This window comes from Podarcis tiliguerta (assembly GCF_965153285.1).
Source record: "Podarcis tiliguerta genome assembly, chromosome: 14".
NCBI lineage: Eukaryota > Metazoa > Chordata > Lepidosauria > Squamata > Lacertidae > Podarcis > Podarcis tiliguerta.
In genome coordinates, this window is record NC_139547.1 from 1,443,582 (window position 1) to 1,463,228 (window position 19,647).

Below are 19,647 nucleotides of genomic sequence, written 5' to 3' on the forward strand. Positions count from 1 at the left end.
GGAGTAGAAGTTTCAGACCAAGAGATTCTGCTGCCAAAGAGCCTTTTTGCTCTAGATCACTTGCGAGTCACGGCCTAATCCAAGGTGTATCACAACAGGTGCACTGACACCCTGCAAATATATGGTCAAAGATAAAGAAATGGGTCCCCACATGCATATTTGGGCCTGAAAAGGTTGGTGGCACCTGCTCTAGACTTGAGATGGGGGGTCACTTTTGTCTAGTGGTCCAGATAAAAAAGTGGCCACCTCAGACATTTGATAGGTGGGCAGGTCCACCCATCTGTCAATCATCTGACATCATATGTGCTCCAGCCAGAGTTTATGAACTATACAGGGGTGGCAACTTGAATAAAAAAATTGGGGGGGGGTGCAGGTAAGCCTTGCCCCACATCACAAGACGATCACAAGACACAGGGTGCACACACCACTTGAACGGCAATGTTCATCAACTTTTTGGGAGGGCAGCCTCCTCAAATATTTTATTGTGGGGACTGAAGGGACCTCAGCCCCTAGGAGTTGGCTCCTACAGACCTATATCATAGTTTCATTTAATATACTGACAAGAGAAGTGACTTTTCTCTCTCATCCTTTTCCTGCTTATGTTACAAGGATGTGAAATCCAGACTGTGTTGTTTTGCTGGTACGATACATGATAAATTAGCGACCCCCAACTGACAGATAAGGTAGGCATTCAAAGTCAGTATTTTTAGAAATGCACAATTAATTACACAGAGACCCAAATGAGATGGCTACCTTAGAGCTTCATGTGTCTGAATCCTGTATGAAAAAGGAGGAGGAGGTGAAGGAGAGAAAAAGGAAAATCCATATTTCACAGTTTCATACTGAACAGTTTCATTCTTAGCTTGTTCTCAGTTAGGATCAAGGCTGACATAACAGACATAAATCTAGGCCTAATAAACTTAAATTTATTTAGGATCTTCCCCAGTGTTTGACTGCCAAGAATGTGCATAGTACATCTTCTAGAGAAGGGTTTTCTGTTTAAAAACTTTACTGGTAATGGAGGACTTGGAAGCACAGGGCCAATTTCCTCACACTGAGTTTTAATGAGGTACAAGCATGGCAATATATCCCAGTCCTTGCCTGTAGATTCAATATTGTCCCACACTGAGTAGCCTTCATCAGCACAGGCATGTGGGAGAAGCAATGAATGAGCTGTGTAGGAGCTCCACATTGACAGATTCCTTCCTTCCTTCCTTCCTTCCTAGTCAAGAGCACTGGACAGGTTTGCAGGAATGACTAAGGCCACAGGCCACAGGTGGGCTCACAGCACTTTCGGGTTTCTATCAAGCCATTCATCATAACAAGTGCCATGCCAAGGCTAGGAGCTCACTGTGACTTGCATGAGATCATAAGGGTTTGTAATGCCATGATGGTGCCAGTCCCAGAGACCACAGGATTAGGACCCTAGGTAAAGGGAAAGGGAAAGGTACCCCTGCCCGTACGGGCCAGTCTTGACAGACTCTAGGGTTGTGCGCCCATCTCACTCAAGAGGCCGGGGGCCAGCGCTGTCCGGAGACACTACCGGGTCACGTGGCCAGCGTGACATCGCTGCTCTGGCGAGCCAGAGCCGCACACGGAAACGCCGTTTACCTTCCCGCTAGTAAGCGGTCCCTATTTATCTACTTGCACCCGGGAGTGCTTTCGAACTGCTAGGTTGGCAGGCGCTGGGACCGAACAACGGGAGTGCACCCCGCCATGGGGATTCGAACCGCTGACCTTTCGATCGGCAAGCCCTAGGCGCTGAGGCTTTTACCCACAGCGCCACCTAGGTAGCTGCTTTAGGACCCTAGGTAGCTGCTTTATACTGCATCAAATCATGGATCCATCTAGTTCATTGCTGTTAACACCAGGAGTGCGGAATCTTTGATTTGAGGACCAAATGTGGCCCTCCAGACCTCTCTCTCTGATTCTTGGAACACTCCCAGGTGACACACACACAGGGAGAGTGTGTCTGCTCAATGGTTTTTGCCTGGCTGGACAGTGTCCTTGATCTCTGATAATGCCTTTTGCTTGCCTGGAGGGAGGGCAGAGCTGGGTAGGTGAGTGTGTGCAGAAACTAGCCTACTGTGCAGAGGTAAAATTCACATTTATTGCTCTGTCTCCTTCTTGCCTCTGGCCCTGATCACCATGGATGTGTCAGAAGATTGCCCAGAAGGCAATGTGACTGAGGAGGTTCCCCACTCCTAATGTACACTGGTTGTAAACCTTTCCAGGGTTTCCTGGTGGTTCCTGGAGATGCTGAGGACTTCTGCATGCAAAGCAAATGGTTCACCATGGAGATGTGGTCCTTTAACTCCCTTCAGTTACTGAAGGACCATGGAGTCTCTGAACTGGACCACAACCTCAGCACCCATATCACTGTACCAAACAAATGTATATGAGTAATGAACACCGCCTGCTTCTAGTTTAGTGACATTGTGCTCATACCATTATTTGTTCATAAATATAATGACGAATTAGCTACAGACTGAGCTTCTTTAAATCAAAACAAATGTGGGGCAATCTTTTGCTAGAGCCTGAATAAATGTTAGATGAACAGCTCAGATTTCACTTGGAGGGTTTTGTACATTATCATCTTCCATTTGTAGACAATGCTGAAACACAATCACGTAGATGGACTAAGTTTCTCCATGTGCAAGCTGTAACACCAGTCGTATGTTTTTGTTAGGTTCTCCTCCCCTTGGTGGTAATAAAGCATGGAATTCTCAGATGGGGGTAATAAAACTGCTACTTTCTATGCTAGAAACAGATGCTCAGGCAGCGGCAGGTTAGAACTAATAACAAATAGCCTGGCATTATTAAATGTCACAGGAGAAATGAAGGGAGTTGCAGAAATCTCATCTTTTAAAAACCAGCTTGGATGGAATATAAATAGCATCAGGAACTTCGTCAGGAACTGGTGAGGGGTGTCACCTACAAGCGACAGGCAAATCTGTCTATTTTGGTTTCTCTTAAATTCTCATTTTTTTCAACCTTCATTTCTCCACATTTTTTCCATCAGTTTTTTTTAAAAATCCTCATGAAAATTCATCACTGAACACACAATTTTGTAAAAACATTTCCCCTAATTTAATGCATTTTAAATGCTATTTTCACATTAATGTAAGCATTTTCAGGCACATTTCCCCCTAGTATATGCATTTTTGTACACATTATTTGGCTTGAGAACTGAATTGCAGAATACGACGAAGTTCAGGTTTAAAGGTGGGTGTGTTTTCGTTCATGCATATTTTCAGAAAGTATGAATTAGGTTGATACTCTGCTAAATGTGAACTAAATCAAATTTCTCACCCTTCTGTACTGACTACATACAAGCAATGCTATTTTTCAGGGGGTACTCAAGGGTAAGCAGTACCGGCACTCCTTCTTTTTTGTTATTAAAAAGTGTGGCACTTACTGTAATAACTTCATGGTGAGTTCAGCACCTTTTTTTTAATAGAAAAAACGCACTGCATACAAGTGGTTATGATTTTGAGTTGTATCCAAGGCTGGGCCCACTCAGAGCAGACCCACTGAAATTGATGACATGACTAACTTAGATCCATATTGATCCCCAACATACAGTAAGTGTTGGAGACGTGGTCTCTGTTGAGTGATCTGTAAGGATGTGTTTCTCAGTCAGCTGTTTTGTGCCCCCGTTTCCCTAAACACTCCTGCTTTTCTTTTCTCCATTTTATGCTGGCAAGCACCCCCAAAAGCTGCAGGAAAATTTCCAACCCAATGCATCCAAAGAAACCAACACCAGCTGATACAACAACAGTCCCTTTTACGTGCTGGCCAATGAAATCATAGCACACATCTGCAATGAAAGCCTCTCCTGCTCTTACAAAAAAGCGGGGGGGGGGGGAGCCAAGGGCTGATACATCACAGAGCTGCAATGTAAATAATGAGTTGGCTGCACAAAAATGCATAATGGCTGTGAGTAACAGATTAGATGCTGCCAAGAATCAGCGAAAGATCTCTGACACTCACTCAGGTTTTCCAGCTAATCAGTTAAGCGAGGGTTCTCCTCTCATCAGGGAGAAGCGCAAGACTTTGCTTCAACACGCCCTCTCTGCACTCGCTGGCGTCTTTTCACTCTTCAAAGTGACTGACTGAGAAGTTTCACCCAACAGGCATTTAAAAGAAGCAGCTTGCGTCTATGTCAAATGGAACATTTCAAGGAGATAAAGCCTGAGACTCTTCATCTCAGGGTCATGGGTTCAAGCCCCACATTGGGCAAAAGATTCCTGCATTGCAGGGGGCTGGACTAGATGACCCTCGTGGTCCCTTCCAGCTCTACAATACTATGATTCTGATTGTAAATGGATGTTCAAGTGAAATTGTTTACCATAGTGATCCACAAACTGTCATAACAGCAGGAGACAAAGTTTCAAACATTTCCTAAGAAATTCTTGACACAGCACAGTTAGCGTTAGCTCACATATTAATCATTCCTAAGACCTTCCCCATGTTTGCTTTTGAGTATCATGCCTTCTCCTTAGTATGTGTTGAGAAAATGTTTCATTAGGAGTCTGAAGAATTTACTGCAGATCTAATCAGAGCTAATCCAAAGATAATAATAATAATAATAATAATAATAATAATAATAATAATAATAAATTTTATTTATATCCTGCCCTCCCCAGCCGAAGCCGGGCTCAGGGCAGCTAACAACACTAAAATAGTGCAACATTATAAAAATTAATTAAAATCAAAATTGATGGCAACCATAAACTAAAGTTTTGTAAAGACTGCCAAAGGAGGGAGTCAGGCTGCACCCTGACCAAAGGCCTGGTGGAATAGCTCTGTCTTGAAGGCCCTGCGGAAAGATGTCAAGTCCTGCAGGGCCCTTGTCTCTTGTGACAGAGCGTTCCACCAGGTTGGAGCCGCAGCCGAAAAAGCCCTGGCTCTAGTTGAGGCCAGCCTAACCTCTCTGTGGCCTGGGACCTTCAAGATGTTTTTATTTGAAGACCGTAAGTTCCTCTGTGGGGCATACCAGGAGAGGCGGTCCCGTAGGTACAAGGGTCCTAGGCCGTATAGGGCTTTGAAGGTTAAAACCAGCATCTTAAACCTGATCCTGTACTCTACCGGGAGCCAGTGCAGCTGGTATAGCACCGGATGAATGTGATCTCACAGTGAAGACCCCGTAAGGAGTCTCGCTGCGGCATTCTGCACCCGCTGGAGTTTCTGGGTCAGTCTCAAGGGCAGCCCCACGTAGAGCGAGTTACAATAATCACTCCACACACCAAGGAGTGGCGGGATGACAATTCCCCCCCCCAAGCGCCACCCTCTGTCCCCGACCAGAGAGAAACAAGTGCAGCCATTGAAGGACTGTGCCCTGGATCCCCACGTCGGCAAGGCGGTGGTCCAGGAGTTTGTGATCGACCACGTCGAAGGCTGCTGACAGGTCTAGAAGAATCAGCAGCCCGCTTCGATCCAGCTGCCTGCAGAGATCATCTGTTAGGGCGACCAGAGCCGTCTCGGTCCCATGACCAGCACGGGAGCCGGACTGGAATGGATCCAGAGCCGATGTTTCATCCAGAAACCTACCAAGCTGTTCAGCAACCGCTCTCTCAATCACCTTACCCAGGAATGGAAGATTCGAAACCGGGCGGTAATTGGATAGATCTAAGGGATCTAATGATGTTTTCTTTAAAAGCGGGCGCACCACTGCCTCCTTCAGTTCCCCTGGGAATGTCCCGGTGCCAAGGGACAAATTGATGATATCCCCCAGGGGGGCCCGCACCTCGTCTGGACACGCTCTAATCAGCCAGGACGGGCACGGGTCGAGAGGACAAGTGGTGGGCTTTCCAGCTCGGAGGAGTCTGTCCACATCAGCTGGGGATATCCGGTCAAAGTGGTCCAATACTGGACCCGAGGACAGTCGAGGGGCCTCCAGTTCCTTTATTGTATCCAAATTGGCAGGGAGGTCATGGTGGAGCAACAGGACCTTCTCCGCAAAAAAGCTCGCAAATGCCTCACAGCTGTGTGTCAAATTGTTATTTAAATTTGGCTGTCCTTTGAGGGACGTTAAAGACCAAATTATACTAAATAATTGCGCCGGGCGAGAGCTAGCGGATGCAATGGAGGCCGAGAAGTAGGACTTCTTAGCGGCCTTCACTGCCATCTCGTAGGTTTTCATAAAAACCCTATAAGATGTTCTTGAAGCTCCGTCACGGGCACCCCGCCATACTCGCTCTAGCCGTCTGAGGTCCTGCTTCATTTTCCGGAGCTCCTCGGTAAACCAGGGAGCCCGGTTTCTGCAGGGTCGCAGAGGGCGCTTAGGTGCAATCTCATTGATGGCTGCCAGGAGCTGGGTATTCCAGCCCTCAACAAGCTCAGTCAATGAGTCGCCAGGGGGAGAAAGGTCCCGCAAGGCTTGACGGAATCTATCAGGGTCCATCAGCCTCTGAGGGCGAGCCCAAATCGGCTCGCCACCTAAGCAGGGTGGGGGTGGAACGTCAATCCTGGCTTTCAGAGCGTAGTGATCAGACCATGGCACCTTCATCGAAGGAAACATGATCACATCTATACCGATGCCAAAGATCAAATCCAGCGTGTGGCCTGCTTGATGTGTGGGGCCCGAAAGAAACTGGGAGAGCCCTAGTGTCACCATGGAAGACACCATGTCCAGAGCCTGTGAGGAGGGAGTGGCATCAGCATGGATGTTGATGTCCCCCAATACCAATAGGTTAGGGAACTCCAAGGCCCAGCTGGCCACCGCCTCCAGCAGGCCTGACAGGGTGGCTGCTGGTGCGCTCGGTGGCCGGTACACCAGCCAGACAGCCAAGCTCATCTCGGAGCCCCACACTAGGCCAACACATTCAATGCCGGGGATTGATGGCGATGGTAGAGCCCTGAAAGAACAATCTTCCCAGATTAATAATGCCACCCCTCCCCCCCGGCCCACAGCCTGCGACTGGCGGAGGACGGAGAAACCCAGGGGCGCCATCTCTCCTAAGGTAACTGTATCCCCTTCGCGCACCCAGGTCTCCGTCACACAAGCCAGGTTGACCCCCTGTGAGATGAAGAAATCTCGCAGGGTGGCGGTTTTGTTGCCTATAGACCTGGCATTGCACAACACCAGTGACTGAGGTGAGTAATCCTTGCTCACCCTACCCTCGTGCCTCGGGATGGGGCGCAGATTGGAAGGGGTACGAGCATATCCGTATCTCGATCCGCTTCGCCTATGACATCTGCCCCCACCGCCATACCTCCCTCACCCCTCCACAGTAGGAATCCCAAGCCTCATACTCGCCTCCATTTACAAAATATAAAAGCAAACAAACAAACAAAAACAATTACACCAAAACAAAACCAATCCCCACCCCACTCAACAACCATCCCACCCCAACCCAAAATAAAACAAAACAAAACAAAAATACATGGATAAAAACCACCGTTTATGGTGGTACAACAAAGTAAAAAGTAAAAACACTTTTATTAACATATTTGCACAATTTAAATTAATTTAACAGGATTCACAGGGATGGTAGTATAACCTTAACTAACACCTTGTAACAACTATGCAAATCTGAGCTTCTCCTTCTTGAAAACAGGCCAGTCAATGTCTTGCATTAGCTGCTTCTTAGGGGGCGATGCACCAGTGCTTTTTTTCAGGGGGATGCAGCACCAGCACCTCCTTTTGGTTGTTGTTAAGAAGTGGGCACTTACTGTAACAACTTCACGGTGAGGACCGGCACCTATTTTCCTAGGGGGGAAAGCACTGAGATGCACCAAGCTTTGTAACAGCAGCAGTAAGATTACACAAGGGGAACTGTAAGGCCAGACTGACCCTGAAGTCCTATGCCAATATTTCTGTCACATCAAAGCACATAAATCAGCCATTCTCTCTATTCCTAGTCCTTATCTTGCATTCTTCAAATGCCACTTGATGGCCTGGCTGGCTCTATCAGAGCTGATGCTGTTGAAAACAAATGCATGGTTGGCAAGCTGAAGGACACAGCGGGAGATTGTCTGCCAGAACTGAATCCAGTTCATAAAGGAATATCTCCTCTGCTAAAATGGGTCAAGGACTTCCCAACTGATGCTTCACAGGTAAGATTCACCTTCTGTTGTGTGTGCAGGGTGGTCCCTCCCCCTACCTGGCCGATCCCCTGGCAATGCCTCCCCAGGCGAGATTGGGCAATTGGCTGAGGTAGGCAGAGACCTCCAGGTATCCAGCCTGGGGAGGATGAAGCCAGCCCGAACTACCAGGAGCCGCACTGGGATCCAGGGGGCTGCACGTGATCACGCCAAAGGCGCCCCCCATTTGATGTGGGGAGCGGTCACTTCCTTCTAGACTACATAGTCACTGTGGGATAATTCCACATCCACAATGAGGTCCAAAACAATTCAAAGCAAGCCCCAAATGGTTAGGTTCAGGTTCAGGCAGATTGTAAAGTCTTCAGGGAAATCACATCACTAGTTGACAGCAATAAAGTCTTCCAACAGGTTACTGAATCCTGATTTCATTGTGGAATGTACAATTCCTTCTTAATGTGTGTTTGTTTTCCTAATCTCTATATGCTTCCATTTTTCTCTACTTTGCTTCCTAAGCCATCACAGAAGGTAGGAGTTTGTTTGCACTGTACTTTTTGCCAAATTCATGGAAGGCATAGCCATACTCAGTTTGTGGCATGAGGCAGCCTAATTCTGTTTTGGCTGCAGTAGGGTGGTGGTAGTAGAAGCGGTAACTAGGGATATTGGAGAATTCAAATGAAATGAGAGTGGAATTACTTATTTGTCCCACGTTTAGAAATCAAAACAACAAATACAATTAATATTCACTGTTGTTGCTGGTTTCAATACGTAATTGATTATGCTGTTTCCCCCTCTCTATTTGTATTGCATTCCCTTTGCTCTGAAATTAATGTGGGTGGAATAATCCATTGGTAATGTAACTTACGTAACTTAGTCATTGATGTAAATTATGCAAGTTATATAATTTCACCAGAGCAAGCAGTGAGACAGTGTAATTTTTGGCAGGAGACAATCTGTAGTGGGATGGAAGCAGAGTCACATGTGATGAATACAGAGCTCTTTGCACTAAAACGGAACCAATGGCAATTCACACAAAACCCATTGACATTTGTTGCAATTCCGTGCTAAGCCATGAGTTTTCCTAAGGGGAAGCAACAGGGCAAACTGAAGTGTGGGTGAGGCCTGAATCATGATAAAGTATACTCATTGAAAACAATGGGACTTCAGCCTAACTGATTTCAGTGGGTCTGCTCTAAGGGTTCAATTCACAACCCACTTATGTGGGACTCAGCCCCATTGAATTCAATAGAGCTCACTTTTGAGTGGTTAGGATTACATCCAATGAGGTCCTATGATAGTAAGATTTCTGTTCTCAGAATGGAGAGGTAAGCAATTTGCAGCAATTCTCCCTCCCTCCTGCAGCCCTCTCCCCAACGCTGCTCTGAAGGATCCCCCAACCCTCTGGGTCACATTTAGCAGGATGTGACTGATCTAGGGGAGAGGGAAGTACGGAGCATTGCTTTCTTCCTTGTTTTGCTGACAGATTCTACCTTGCCATTATCTAAGTGATGCTATTAGATGCAACCCAACAACTTGATCCTACCCATAATATGCAACACTGTTGTGTACATAACATGATGCAACATAAACAACAAACTATTGTGCACAAAACATATTGAAAACCATTCTTTCCTGTAACAGAATTCAGAACACTACTTTAAAGTGATGAGCCAAAATCTCAATTCCAGCTCTGGAAAATACACTTTGATTTTAAATAACTATCATTTGGCCAGCATGGATTAAATGTTGGGGGAAATACATTCCTGTATGTTAATTTTATGGCCCATTTACAACAAATGAAGCATTAATTGAATGGACTCCATGGTGTTCTCCCAGGCGTCTAATCAACCATCGCTGCTAGAGACGGAGAACCACATGCAAAATATGTTAGACATGTTGCTGTGGGGAGAGGGAAAATACTGTTGAGATTTTAAACAAACAAAAATAATAATCCAGCTCCACCCTTCAGGCAGGTTAGGATTTTTCAGACACTTAACCTAACTAACAAAATAGTCTACAAATGCATAATCCACTAAATCCCAATCAGATTAAGGTTTCCTAAACAGAGGAGGGGAGGGAAAGACACTGAAACCAAGGATAGTATTTCATTTGGCACAACAAAAACAGCCAAATCCAATGATTAAAAACCGCTTGCCTGGTTAAGATCAAGGTTAAGGTCCATGTTAGCTCAAGATCCACAAAGCTAGGGAATTGAAAGTTCAGACAGATTTCTTCAAAGTGATGCTCCATGATCAGCAGCAATGCTGTGCAATGTCAGAAACTGTGCTTGCTCACAACTTAAGCTCCATACAGCCATAGTTTTCCTTGGTTTTTTCTCGGGACCCAAACCATTTGGAGAGGATGAAGTACCTGATACTATCAGAGTACTACACCATCCCTGCTCCTGGTTCCCAGTACGTTTCCAAGCACAGTTCAAAGTGTTGGTGCTGACCTTTAAAGCCCTAAATGGCCTTAGTCCAGTATACCTCAAGGAGTGTCTCCACCCCATCATTCAGCCCAGACAGTGAGGTCCAGCGCCGAGGGCCTTCTGGCAGTTTCCTCACTGTGAGAAGTGAAGCTACAGGGAACCAGGCAGGGAACCAACCTTCTCGGTAGTGGCGCCTGTCCTGTGGAATGCCCTCCTGTCAGATGTCAAGGAAATAAACAACTACCAGACTTTTAGAAAACATCTGAAGGCAGCCCTGTTTTGGGAAGTTTTTAACGGTTGATGTTTTATCATGTTTTTAATATTCTATTGGGAGCTGACCATTATTTTTTTCTGTTGATCCACGTTTACTTGTGGCTATACCCAGTGCTTTAAAAAATGTTTCGGTGTGCTCTCATTTTCCAACTCATATTGAAATAGTGCCCCTCAATGAGGGCAAACTTAGATTCACAAAATGTTTAGGGGAATGCGTACCCCCGCTTCTCCCCAGAAAAAAAGCACTGGTTATACCTTTGTAACACCTTTGTAATTGGGTTGTATATACACTTGTGGATATATGATAACATTCAATAAAAAGTTAATGCTTTTTTAAAAGAAGAAGGGAAGAAGACCCTGGCTGCCAGATTAGGCAAAGGCCCGTCTCATGCAGCTTCCTGTCTATGCAGTGGCAAACCTGGTGCCCACACCCTCCAACATTTCTCAGATGAAAATAGAGATATCCTTTTCTACACCAGGAAGCTTCTCCTGTGTTTTATCTCCTGCACACATAGATGCCATATACACATCTACATTGGTCACCTTGAGCCAATGGCACCCTCTCTGCCAAACCTACAGTACCTCACAGGATTGTTGTAAAGAAAAAATGTGTGAGTGAAGGGCTTGTGTACAACATGTTCCACAATTAAATGGAATAATGGAATAAAATTTTAGCTGTAAGCTGCCTTGAGTCCCTGTCAGGGAAAAAGAGGAGGAGGAGGAGGAGAGAAACTGTGAGAATGATCAGGAACATAAATGTTGAGTAAATGCTATTGAATTCAGTGGGACTTACTTCTGAGTAAAAATGCTTAGGATTGCAATGTAAGGTTGGCCAATCTTGACCCAGTTACCTAGGAGTAAGCTCCATTGAATACAGTGGAACTTACTTCTGAGTAGACAGTGTAAGGCTCCATTTACAATAAAGGAATAAGCACTCTGAGCATTTCCTAAGAAATGGCTGACTGCTGAAGCATTGCAATTAACTAATTTAAAGTGGATTGGTGACCTTTTCCTTCAAAGTTATAGGAAGGGCTTCATATGCCAGCACCAGGAGTTCAGATGCAAGGGGAAAGGGCAAGGAAGATCAGCCTGGTTCAAACAGGTCATAAGCCCAGTTATAAGCTTCCTCCTCCTCCTTCTCCTCCAGTAAGTTTTGGGAAAATGTGTAGGGAGCCAGCAATCCACAGAAGTGCACCAGACACCCTCATTATGTAGCTTCCAGAGGATGCAGAAGATATACCTCTTGACTGTGGCTCTGGATGCTTGAGGTGTATATTTTTAGGACCTACCTTATTTTTAGGGTTGCAAATTGTTTTAAACTATGTTTAATATTCTGTTTTAACATTGTAACCTGCTGTGGGACCTTAAGGCAAAAGGCAGCTAATAAACAAACAAACAAACAACTCAGGAGTAGTCCACATGATATCCTCCAAGTGTCATTTGACTACAACTCCCATCAGCCCCAACCAGCATGGCTAATGGACAGGCATGATGGAAGTGACAGTCCAACAAAATATGGAGAGCACCACATTGGCTACCCCCAAGAAAATGGTGAAATCAGAAACCAGGTTCAATTCTGGCAGAAAGGTGGAAACCTGGGCCTAAAAGGTTTGAGGACGGAACTGTGATGGCATAGATAAAGGCTCACTGGCCCATGAGGATAGAGCCCTTCCATAGCATGAAAAGAGATGGCTGCTAGCTCTGAGGGGACAGAATGGAAACAGTGGTCTTTGCCTTCAGGAATCAACTGAAGAAAAACCAAGTTCATGCAGAGCTTGTAGTGGCAGCAGTAAGTGGAAGGAAATGGAAAACTCAGGATTCCAGACAAGTGCATTGGGGAAAAGGCTACTGAATATAAGACAGAAAAAATAGTTAAAGAAAGGGGTGGGAAGAAGATGGCTTTAAAAAGAGAGAAACATTAAAGCCGATGTGACCACTCAGCCAGCATTTCACAGAAAGAGCACTGGCATAAAATTGCAACATTTCTGGAATCGGGGCGATTGGCGAGTATGGGAACAGAAGCAGCCCCTGGTTTCTCAGGCCTCACACAGTCCCTAGAGTCCCTGTGGCTTTGCCTGTGCCAACCCCAAGGTGGATGCTTTTAAAAACCTGTCACACATGGTTCACTTTAAAGCAGAGGGTCTGGCTGTCAGGCCTCTTGGTGCAGTAAATCAATCTTTCCCCCTCCCAAGAAGGAAGGTTCCCATGACTGCCCTTCCACCCAGCCGCTACCAGACACTTTGCCTACACCATAAAGGCAAATGTCTTTCCTGTTTTCACAAGTTGCAACCAGCTGATGAGAGACCCTGAGAGGCCACATCTGTACCTCAGATGCAAAGCAGATAAGATAAAATCAAAGCCAGGGCATCACACAGGGCTGCAGGAGATGGATACAGAGAGCCCAGGCTTCTGTTTTCAGCCATACTTTCACTAAGTAAAATGCAAAATACAAGCATGTGGATACATGTATTTGTGTGTACAAATTGTATGCAATTTAAATGGGTTTTGTATATATCAGTAGGCAATGGGCCAGTATGCATTTATCTCACAACATTTGTGGACCACTTGAGTGTAAAAGAAAATGGACTTAAACACTGAGTGCATTTGAAACTATGGAACAAAGCCAGGCTGGCCGATCCCAATCTATCCCTCTTTTGACCTCCTAGCATCAAGTTTTTAGTTTAAATGAAACATGACTTACCTAAGTAATTGTTGCTCTTGGACATTTCTGTAATGTTGATTTTTGTGGCCCCCTCTGGGATTTCTACTATCTTGTGGTAGCCAAGGTTGGTCAGGGTGTGCTTGAAGACCCCTGAGACCACTTGACAAGCTGTGTTATCCCCTCCGCATATCCCACATTTGTCAACCACTTTGTCTGAGCCCAGATAGTCATCGCAGCCAATGCTCTGTCAAGAAGAGACAAAAAGTATGGATCAGTTACAAGGATAACTGAAAAGGTTCCATGCAATGCCTTGGCATTTGGTTTTAAAAAATAATAATCAGCAAAACTAATAGGGAGTTCTCACAGATCACTGGAAGAACACATGCTTGGCTTGCAGAATTTCCAGGATCTCCACTCATGCAAAGCAGGTAGTGGAACTGGAGCAGGAAAACCACACCTGAGGAACAACAATAGGCAGCACAGGGCTAGATAGTGCAAGGGTCTGGATGAGGACAAGGCAGCTTCTTATGCCCCTTCTTATGCCTCCTTATCGAAAGGGCCACATGGGTTTGAGTAGGGGTGGGCATCCTTTTTTGTGGAGGGCTGTACTCTCTTGAGAGCAATCTGTTGAGAGCCACGCATTGGTGGTGGGAAGAACCAGAGATTATTATGGATGGAGCCAGAGACAAAAGTGTTTTGGATTAATTAATCTGGGATGAAGATCACCTTGCTCCAGGTTTTCACCATAGTTACCTTGAATTAGAATTTCCAATCTTACACATATGTACTTGGAAGCAAACCCCACTGTGTTTGATGGGGTTACTCTGAAATAAGGAGGAGGAGGAGGAGGATTTTAGTACAACAGACCAATCCAGCTATTAGAAACTAACCCATTTTAGTCCCCCCCCCCCTCTCTCTCACACACACACACACACAAAGTCTACTAATTTGTTTTCAGATGCCTTGAGGCTGGGGTGACTTATTCTCTCAAGCCATATGATTACGAATAAAAAGTTTTGAAAAATATATTTAACTTTTTCAAAACATTTCCTCTTTTGTTTGTTGTGAAACTACCTAAAATCAAGAGGAAACACTTTTAAAATCAATGAAACACAAGGAGGGAATGAACAGGAAGAAAAAGAACTCTGATGGGATGGGAGGATACTCCAGTTTCAGGTGAGGGGGCTACATAAAACAAGGTCTGCAAGTATATGGGTTGGTTTCTTGAGGGTTAGAAGATCCAGTCTGTGGCCCCTGAGTCTGAGCTGTGTAGGCCTCTTGTTAGTTTCAAGAGAATCAAGGTGGGAGAGGGCAGCAACTAACTAGCATAGTGCTACCATGAGTAGAGGCAGCTATGCATACCGAATGCTATACAATTGGACTTTTTAATGGCACTTCATGAGTGAGGCTTCTCAGGTCCTGGCAATAAATGGCATGAGGAAATCATCTGCTTTCAAGCTTCGCCCAACCACCATGATTTGTGGAACCAACACTTGTCAATAGATATTACTTATCACAGCAGACATGACTGTGAATTAATGCAGGACAAATAAAAAAATGTAGCAGGTAGACCAAAGCTGTCTGCAGTCAAGAACCAAAAAGTGGAGGGAGTGGGAATTCTTTAGAGAGAAGCATGGGAAGATGTTTGCCACCAATGGTCTATGTGACTGGAAGTGCTCTCCGTGGTTTTAGGTGGGGCTCTCCTCCAGTCTGAAGATGCCAGCGACTGAACATGGGAACTTCTGCATGCAAAGCAGGTCTCCCCCCGAACCATAGTCCTTCCATTCTCATTGCACTGGATTAAGGCAATGACTAGGACAGCGGGTTGTTCCCAATATTAGCCCCATTCAGAGGAGGCACACTGACATCACTGGGAATTAAATTCATTCATTTCAATGGATTTACTCTGAGCAGAACTAGCATTGGCTAAAACCTACATTCCCTCAAAACATGATCAAGAGGAAACCCCAAGAAAGATTTCAACCTCTTGTCATTTTAGAAACAGCTGAGTTCTTGTTTGGAGCAAGCTGTATTTTTAATGTACATAAAGCTGGAGAAAGAGAGAATACTATGGCAATATAGAAACTATGTATGCATGAGAAAAATAATATTGCATCTTGATATTTACGTAGCTTATTCTGGGCACAATGTGAGGTGTTGGCACTGACTTAGAAAACTCAGTGCAATTATTGCCCTAGTCTTCCAAGAAGGCTTCCCTCATTGTGATGTGTGTCCCAGCACAACCTCTGTCATTAGCCAATAGTTACCTCCGAACTGTGCTATGAGTCAAATCTATTCAATGAAGGCAAACAGGGAGACCCTAGAATCATAGAATCATAGAGTTGGAAGAGACCACAAGGGCCATCGAGTCCAACCCCCTGCCAAGCAGGAAACACCATCAGAGCACTCCTGACATATGGTTGTCAAGCCTCTGCTTAAAGACCTCCAAAGAAGGAGACTCCACCACACTCCTTGGCAGCAAATTCCACTGTCGAACAGCTCTAACTGTCAGGAAGTTCTTCCTAATGTTTAGGTGGAATCTTCTTTCTTGTAGTTTGAATCCATTGCTCCGTGTCCGCTTCTCTGGAGCAGCAGAAAACAACCTTTCTCCCTCCTCTATGTGACATCCTTTTATATATTTGAACATGGCTATCATATCCCCCCTTAACCTCCTCTTCTCCAGGCTAAACATGCCCAGCTCCCTTAGCCGTTCCTCATAAGGCATCGTTTCCAGGCCTTTGACCATTTTGGTTGCCCTCCTCTGGACACGTTCCAGTTTGTCAGTGTCCTTCTTGAACTGTGGTGCCCAGAACTGGACACAGTACTCCAGGTGAGGTCTGACCAGAGCAGAATACAGTGGCACTATTACTTCCCTTGAGCTAGATGCTATACTCCTATTGATGCAGCCCAGAATTGCATTGGCTTTTTTAGCTGCCGCGTCACACTGTTGGCTCATGTCAAGTTTGTGGTCAACCAAGACTCCTAGATCCTTTTCACATGTACTGCTCTCAAGCCAGGTGTCACCCATCTTGTATTTGTGCCTCTCATTTTTTTTGCCCAAGTGCAATACTTTACATTTCTCCCTGTTAAAATTCATCTTGTTTGTTTTGGCCCAGTTCTCTAATCTGTCAAGGTCGTTTTGAAGTGTGATCCTGTCCTCTGGGGTGTTAGCCACCCCTCCCAGTTTGGTGTCATCTGCAAATTTGATCAGGATGCCCTTTAGTCCATCATCCAAGTCGTTGATAAAGATGTTGAATAAGACCGGGCCCAAGACAGAACCCTGTGGCACCCCACTAGTCACTCTTCTCCAGGATGAAGAGGAACCATTGATGAGCACCCTTTGGGTCCGGTCAGTCAGCCAGTTACAAATCCACTGAGTGGTAGCATAGTCAAGACCGCATTTTACCAGCTTCTTTACAAGAATATCATGGGGCACCTTGTCAAATGCCTTGCTGAAATCAGGGTAGGCTACATCCACTGCGTTCCCTTCATCTACCAGGCTTGTAATTCTGTCAAAAAATGAGATCAGGTTAGTCTGACATGACTTATTTTTCAGAATCCATGCTGACTATTGGTGATCACAGCGTTCCTTTCTAGGTGCTCACAGACTGTTTGCTTAATGATCTGCACCAGAATCTTCCCTGGTATTGATGTCAGACTGACTGGGCGGTAATTATTTGGGTCCTCTCTTTTCCCCTTTTTGAAAATAGGGACAACATTTGCCCTCCTCCAGTCAGCCGGGACTTCGCCTGTTCTCCAGGACTTCTCAATGATGACTGCCAGTGGTTCTGAGATCACATCTGCCAGTTCTTTTAATGCTCTTGGATGCAGTTCATCTGGCCCTGGAGACTTGAATACATCTAAACTAGCCAAGTACTCTTGTACTATCTCCTTAGTTATTCTGGGCTGTGTTTCCTCTGCTGAATCATTTGCTCCAAATTCTTCAGGTCGGGCATTGTTTTCTTTATTGGAGAAGACTGAGGCAAAGAAGGCATTGAGGAGTTCAGCCCTTTCTGTGTCCCCTGTTTGCATTTCACCATCTTCTCCTCTGAGTGACCCCACTGTTTCTTTGTTCTTCCTTTTGCTACGAACATACCCATAAAAGCCTTTTTTGTTGCTTTTAACCTTCTAGCAAGCCTGAGTTCATTCTGTGCTTTAGCTTTTCTGACTTTGTGTCTACACGTGCTGGCTATTTGTTTGAATTCCTCTTTGGTAGTTTCCCCCCTTTTCCATTTTTTGTACACATCCTTTTTTAATCTTAACTCAGTTAAAAGTTCTTTAACTCAGTTAAAAGTTCTCAGTTAAAAGTCCCTGCTGTTCTTCACCATCCCTCTCCCTGCCTCACTCTCAGAATGGCCAAGGGGTCTTTCCTCCAAGTGGAGCACTCTGAGCCTGGTGGAAAGTGCCTACACCGTGCCTTGATAAAGTGGTACAAAATGCTCTTTAAACATGGGGGGGAATTAAAGAACCAGGTAATGGTAAATGTTTTCTCTAAGTTTAAAGAGCTTTTCTAGTCATGGCTGCAAACTGCAATGGCACCAAATAAGAACATAAGAACAGCCTTCTGGATCAGGCCAATGGCCCATCTAGACCAGCATCCTGTGCTCACAGCAGCTAGTCAGATGCCCTGTTGGAAACCCCCAAGCAGCACTCAAGCACAAGAGGCCTCTCCCCTCCCGCAGTTTCCAGCAAATGGTATTTAAAAGCATCATTGTCTCTGCTTGACACCCTGCCTAGTAGCCACTGAAAGCCTTCTCCTCTTTTAATTTGCCCAACCCTCTTTTAAAGCCATCCAAGGCAGCCTGAATCGAGTGCTATAGTTAACTCTGCTCTGGTCCAGGGGGTCACGAAGAGTCGGACACGACTAAACGACTAAACAACAATAACAATAGTTAACCATGCACTACATGAAACAGTCCTTTCTTTACCTTCATCTATTTCACTCAGCTTCATTAGACATCCATGAATTCTAGAGTTATGGGCAGGAAAGAAAAAACTTTCTCTACTTTCTCCTTGCCATGCATAATTTTAACAACTTCTATGATGTCACCTCTTAGATGCTCTCTCAGCTACCTCACATAAAATACCTCATTCTGAGGAGTGACCCCTTGATCTTTGGACTCAGGGCTGAAAGGAATCATAGAATCACAGAACTGTAGAATTGGAAGGGACCCCAAGGTTCATCTAGCCCAACCCCCTGCAATGCAGGAATCACAACTAAATAATCTCTGAAAGATGGCCATCCAACCTCTGCTTAAAAATCTCCACCATCTTCCTAGCATAGCCAGCACCTATGCAGGCCATGGGGTCCCAGGCACTCACACATTTTCAGTGAAAGGCACCCCTGATATTCTACTTGGCCATGCATGCATGGCGCACAGCATGCACACATGACATTGGCATGGCCACACGATGTGACCTCAGTATGCCCTGGGCACCCACTGTTGCTGCGGCAAGGTGCCCCTGAATGCAAGAGAAGAATCTGTGGTTTATCAACCACCACCACAACCTGGGCCCCAAAACCTGGGGACAAAACAAGGCTGCAAACCCCACATATACTAAGGACCCTCTTGCTTCAAGGATCTTCAGTGGAGACTGTGTTTCACCGGCTTTCAGGGATGTAGCACATTGATAGACCCTTTATGCAACCCAATGGAATTATGATTGGAGGAAATGGCTCAACTAATTTACAAACTGATTTGACCCAAGCCTTGAGTTGCTCACCCATTTTAACTCAGCATAATTTACCAGAGTTGCCATCATATTCTTTAACAGTAGCTTCTGAAATCAACTATAATTTTGGGGGGTGGGGGTGGGGGAGAATCAGGCGTGCTCTGCCAGACATTGGCATACAGAGAACTTCTGTATTCTGTTGGATTACCAGGAGTCTCCCCCTTCCAATAGCAGGAAGCAGATATTTATAACACTGATGAGTTATGGCATATTGGACCAGACACCAGTAATTGGTCCAAAACTTAATATTACTGGTCTTGGGCCAAACTAATTTTAGGGGTGAAGAAAAAAGCAATTTTTCTGGCAGGTTATTTTTTCCCCAGTTTCTGTTTGTTTTAAAGGCAGCTGCTCAGTGGTGATCATAGCTTTGGAATGTTTAGCAAGGATGGAGAAAATTTTCAGTCTTGCAGCTCAACAGGAAAGGTGAGTTATTAATGGGAGATGGAGCAATGCTGGCAACCTGTTTTGTTCCATCCTTCATCAGGATAAATTGTGACCAGATGAT

The 19,647-nt window shown here is 45.2% G+C and overlaps 1 protein-coding gene across 1 annotated transcript in view; it reads right to left on the reverse strand.

Annotated features, from left to right (window-relative positions):
* The window catches only part of THSD4 (thrombospondin type 1 domain containing 4), a 121,729-nt gene that overhangs the window by 48,932 nt on the left and 53,150 nt on the right, over window positions 1-19,647 (reverse strand). Inside the window, exon 2 of the mRNA XM_083412791.1 lies at window positions 13,449-13,653. Coding sequence (XP_083268917.1) covers window positions 13,449-13,653 — 205 coding nt within the window. The remainder of the gene's footprint in view (window positions 1-13,448; window positions 13,654-19,647) is intronic.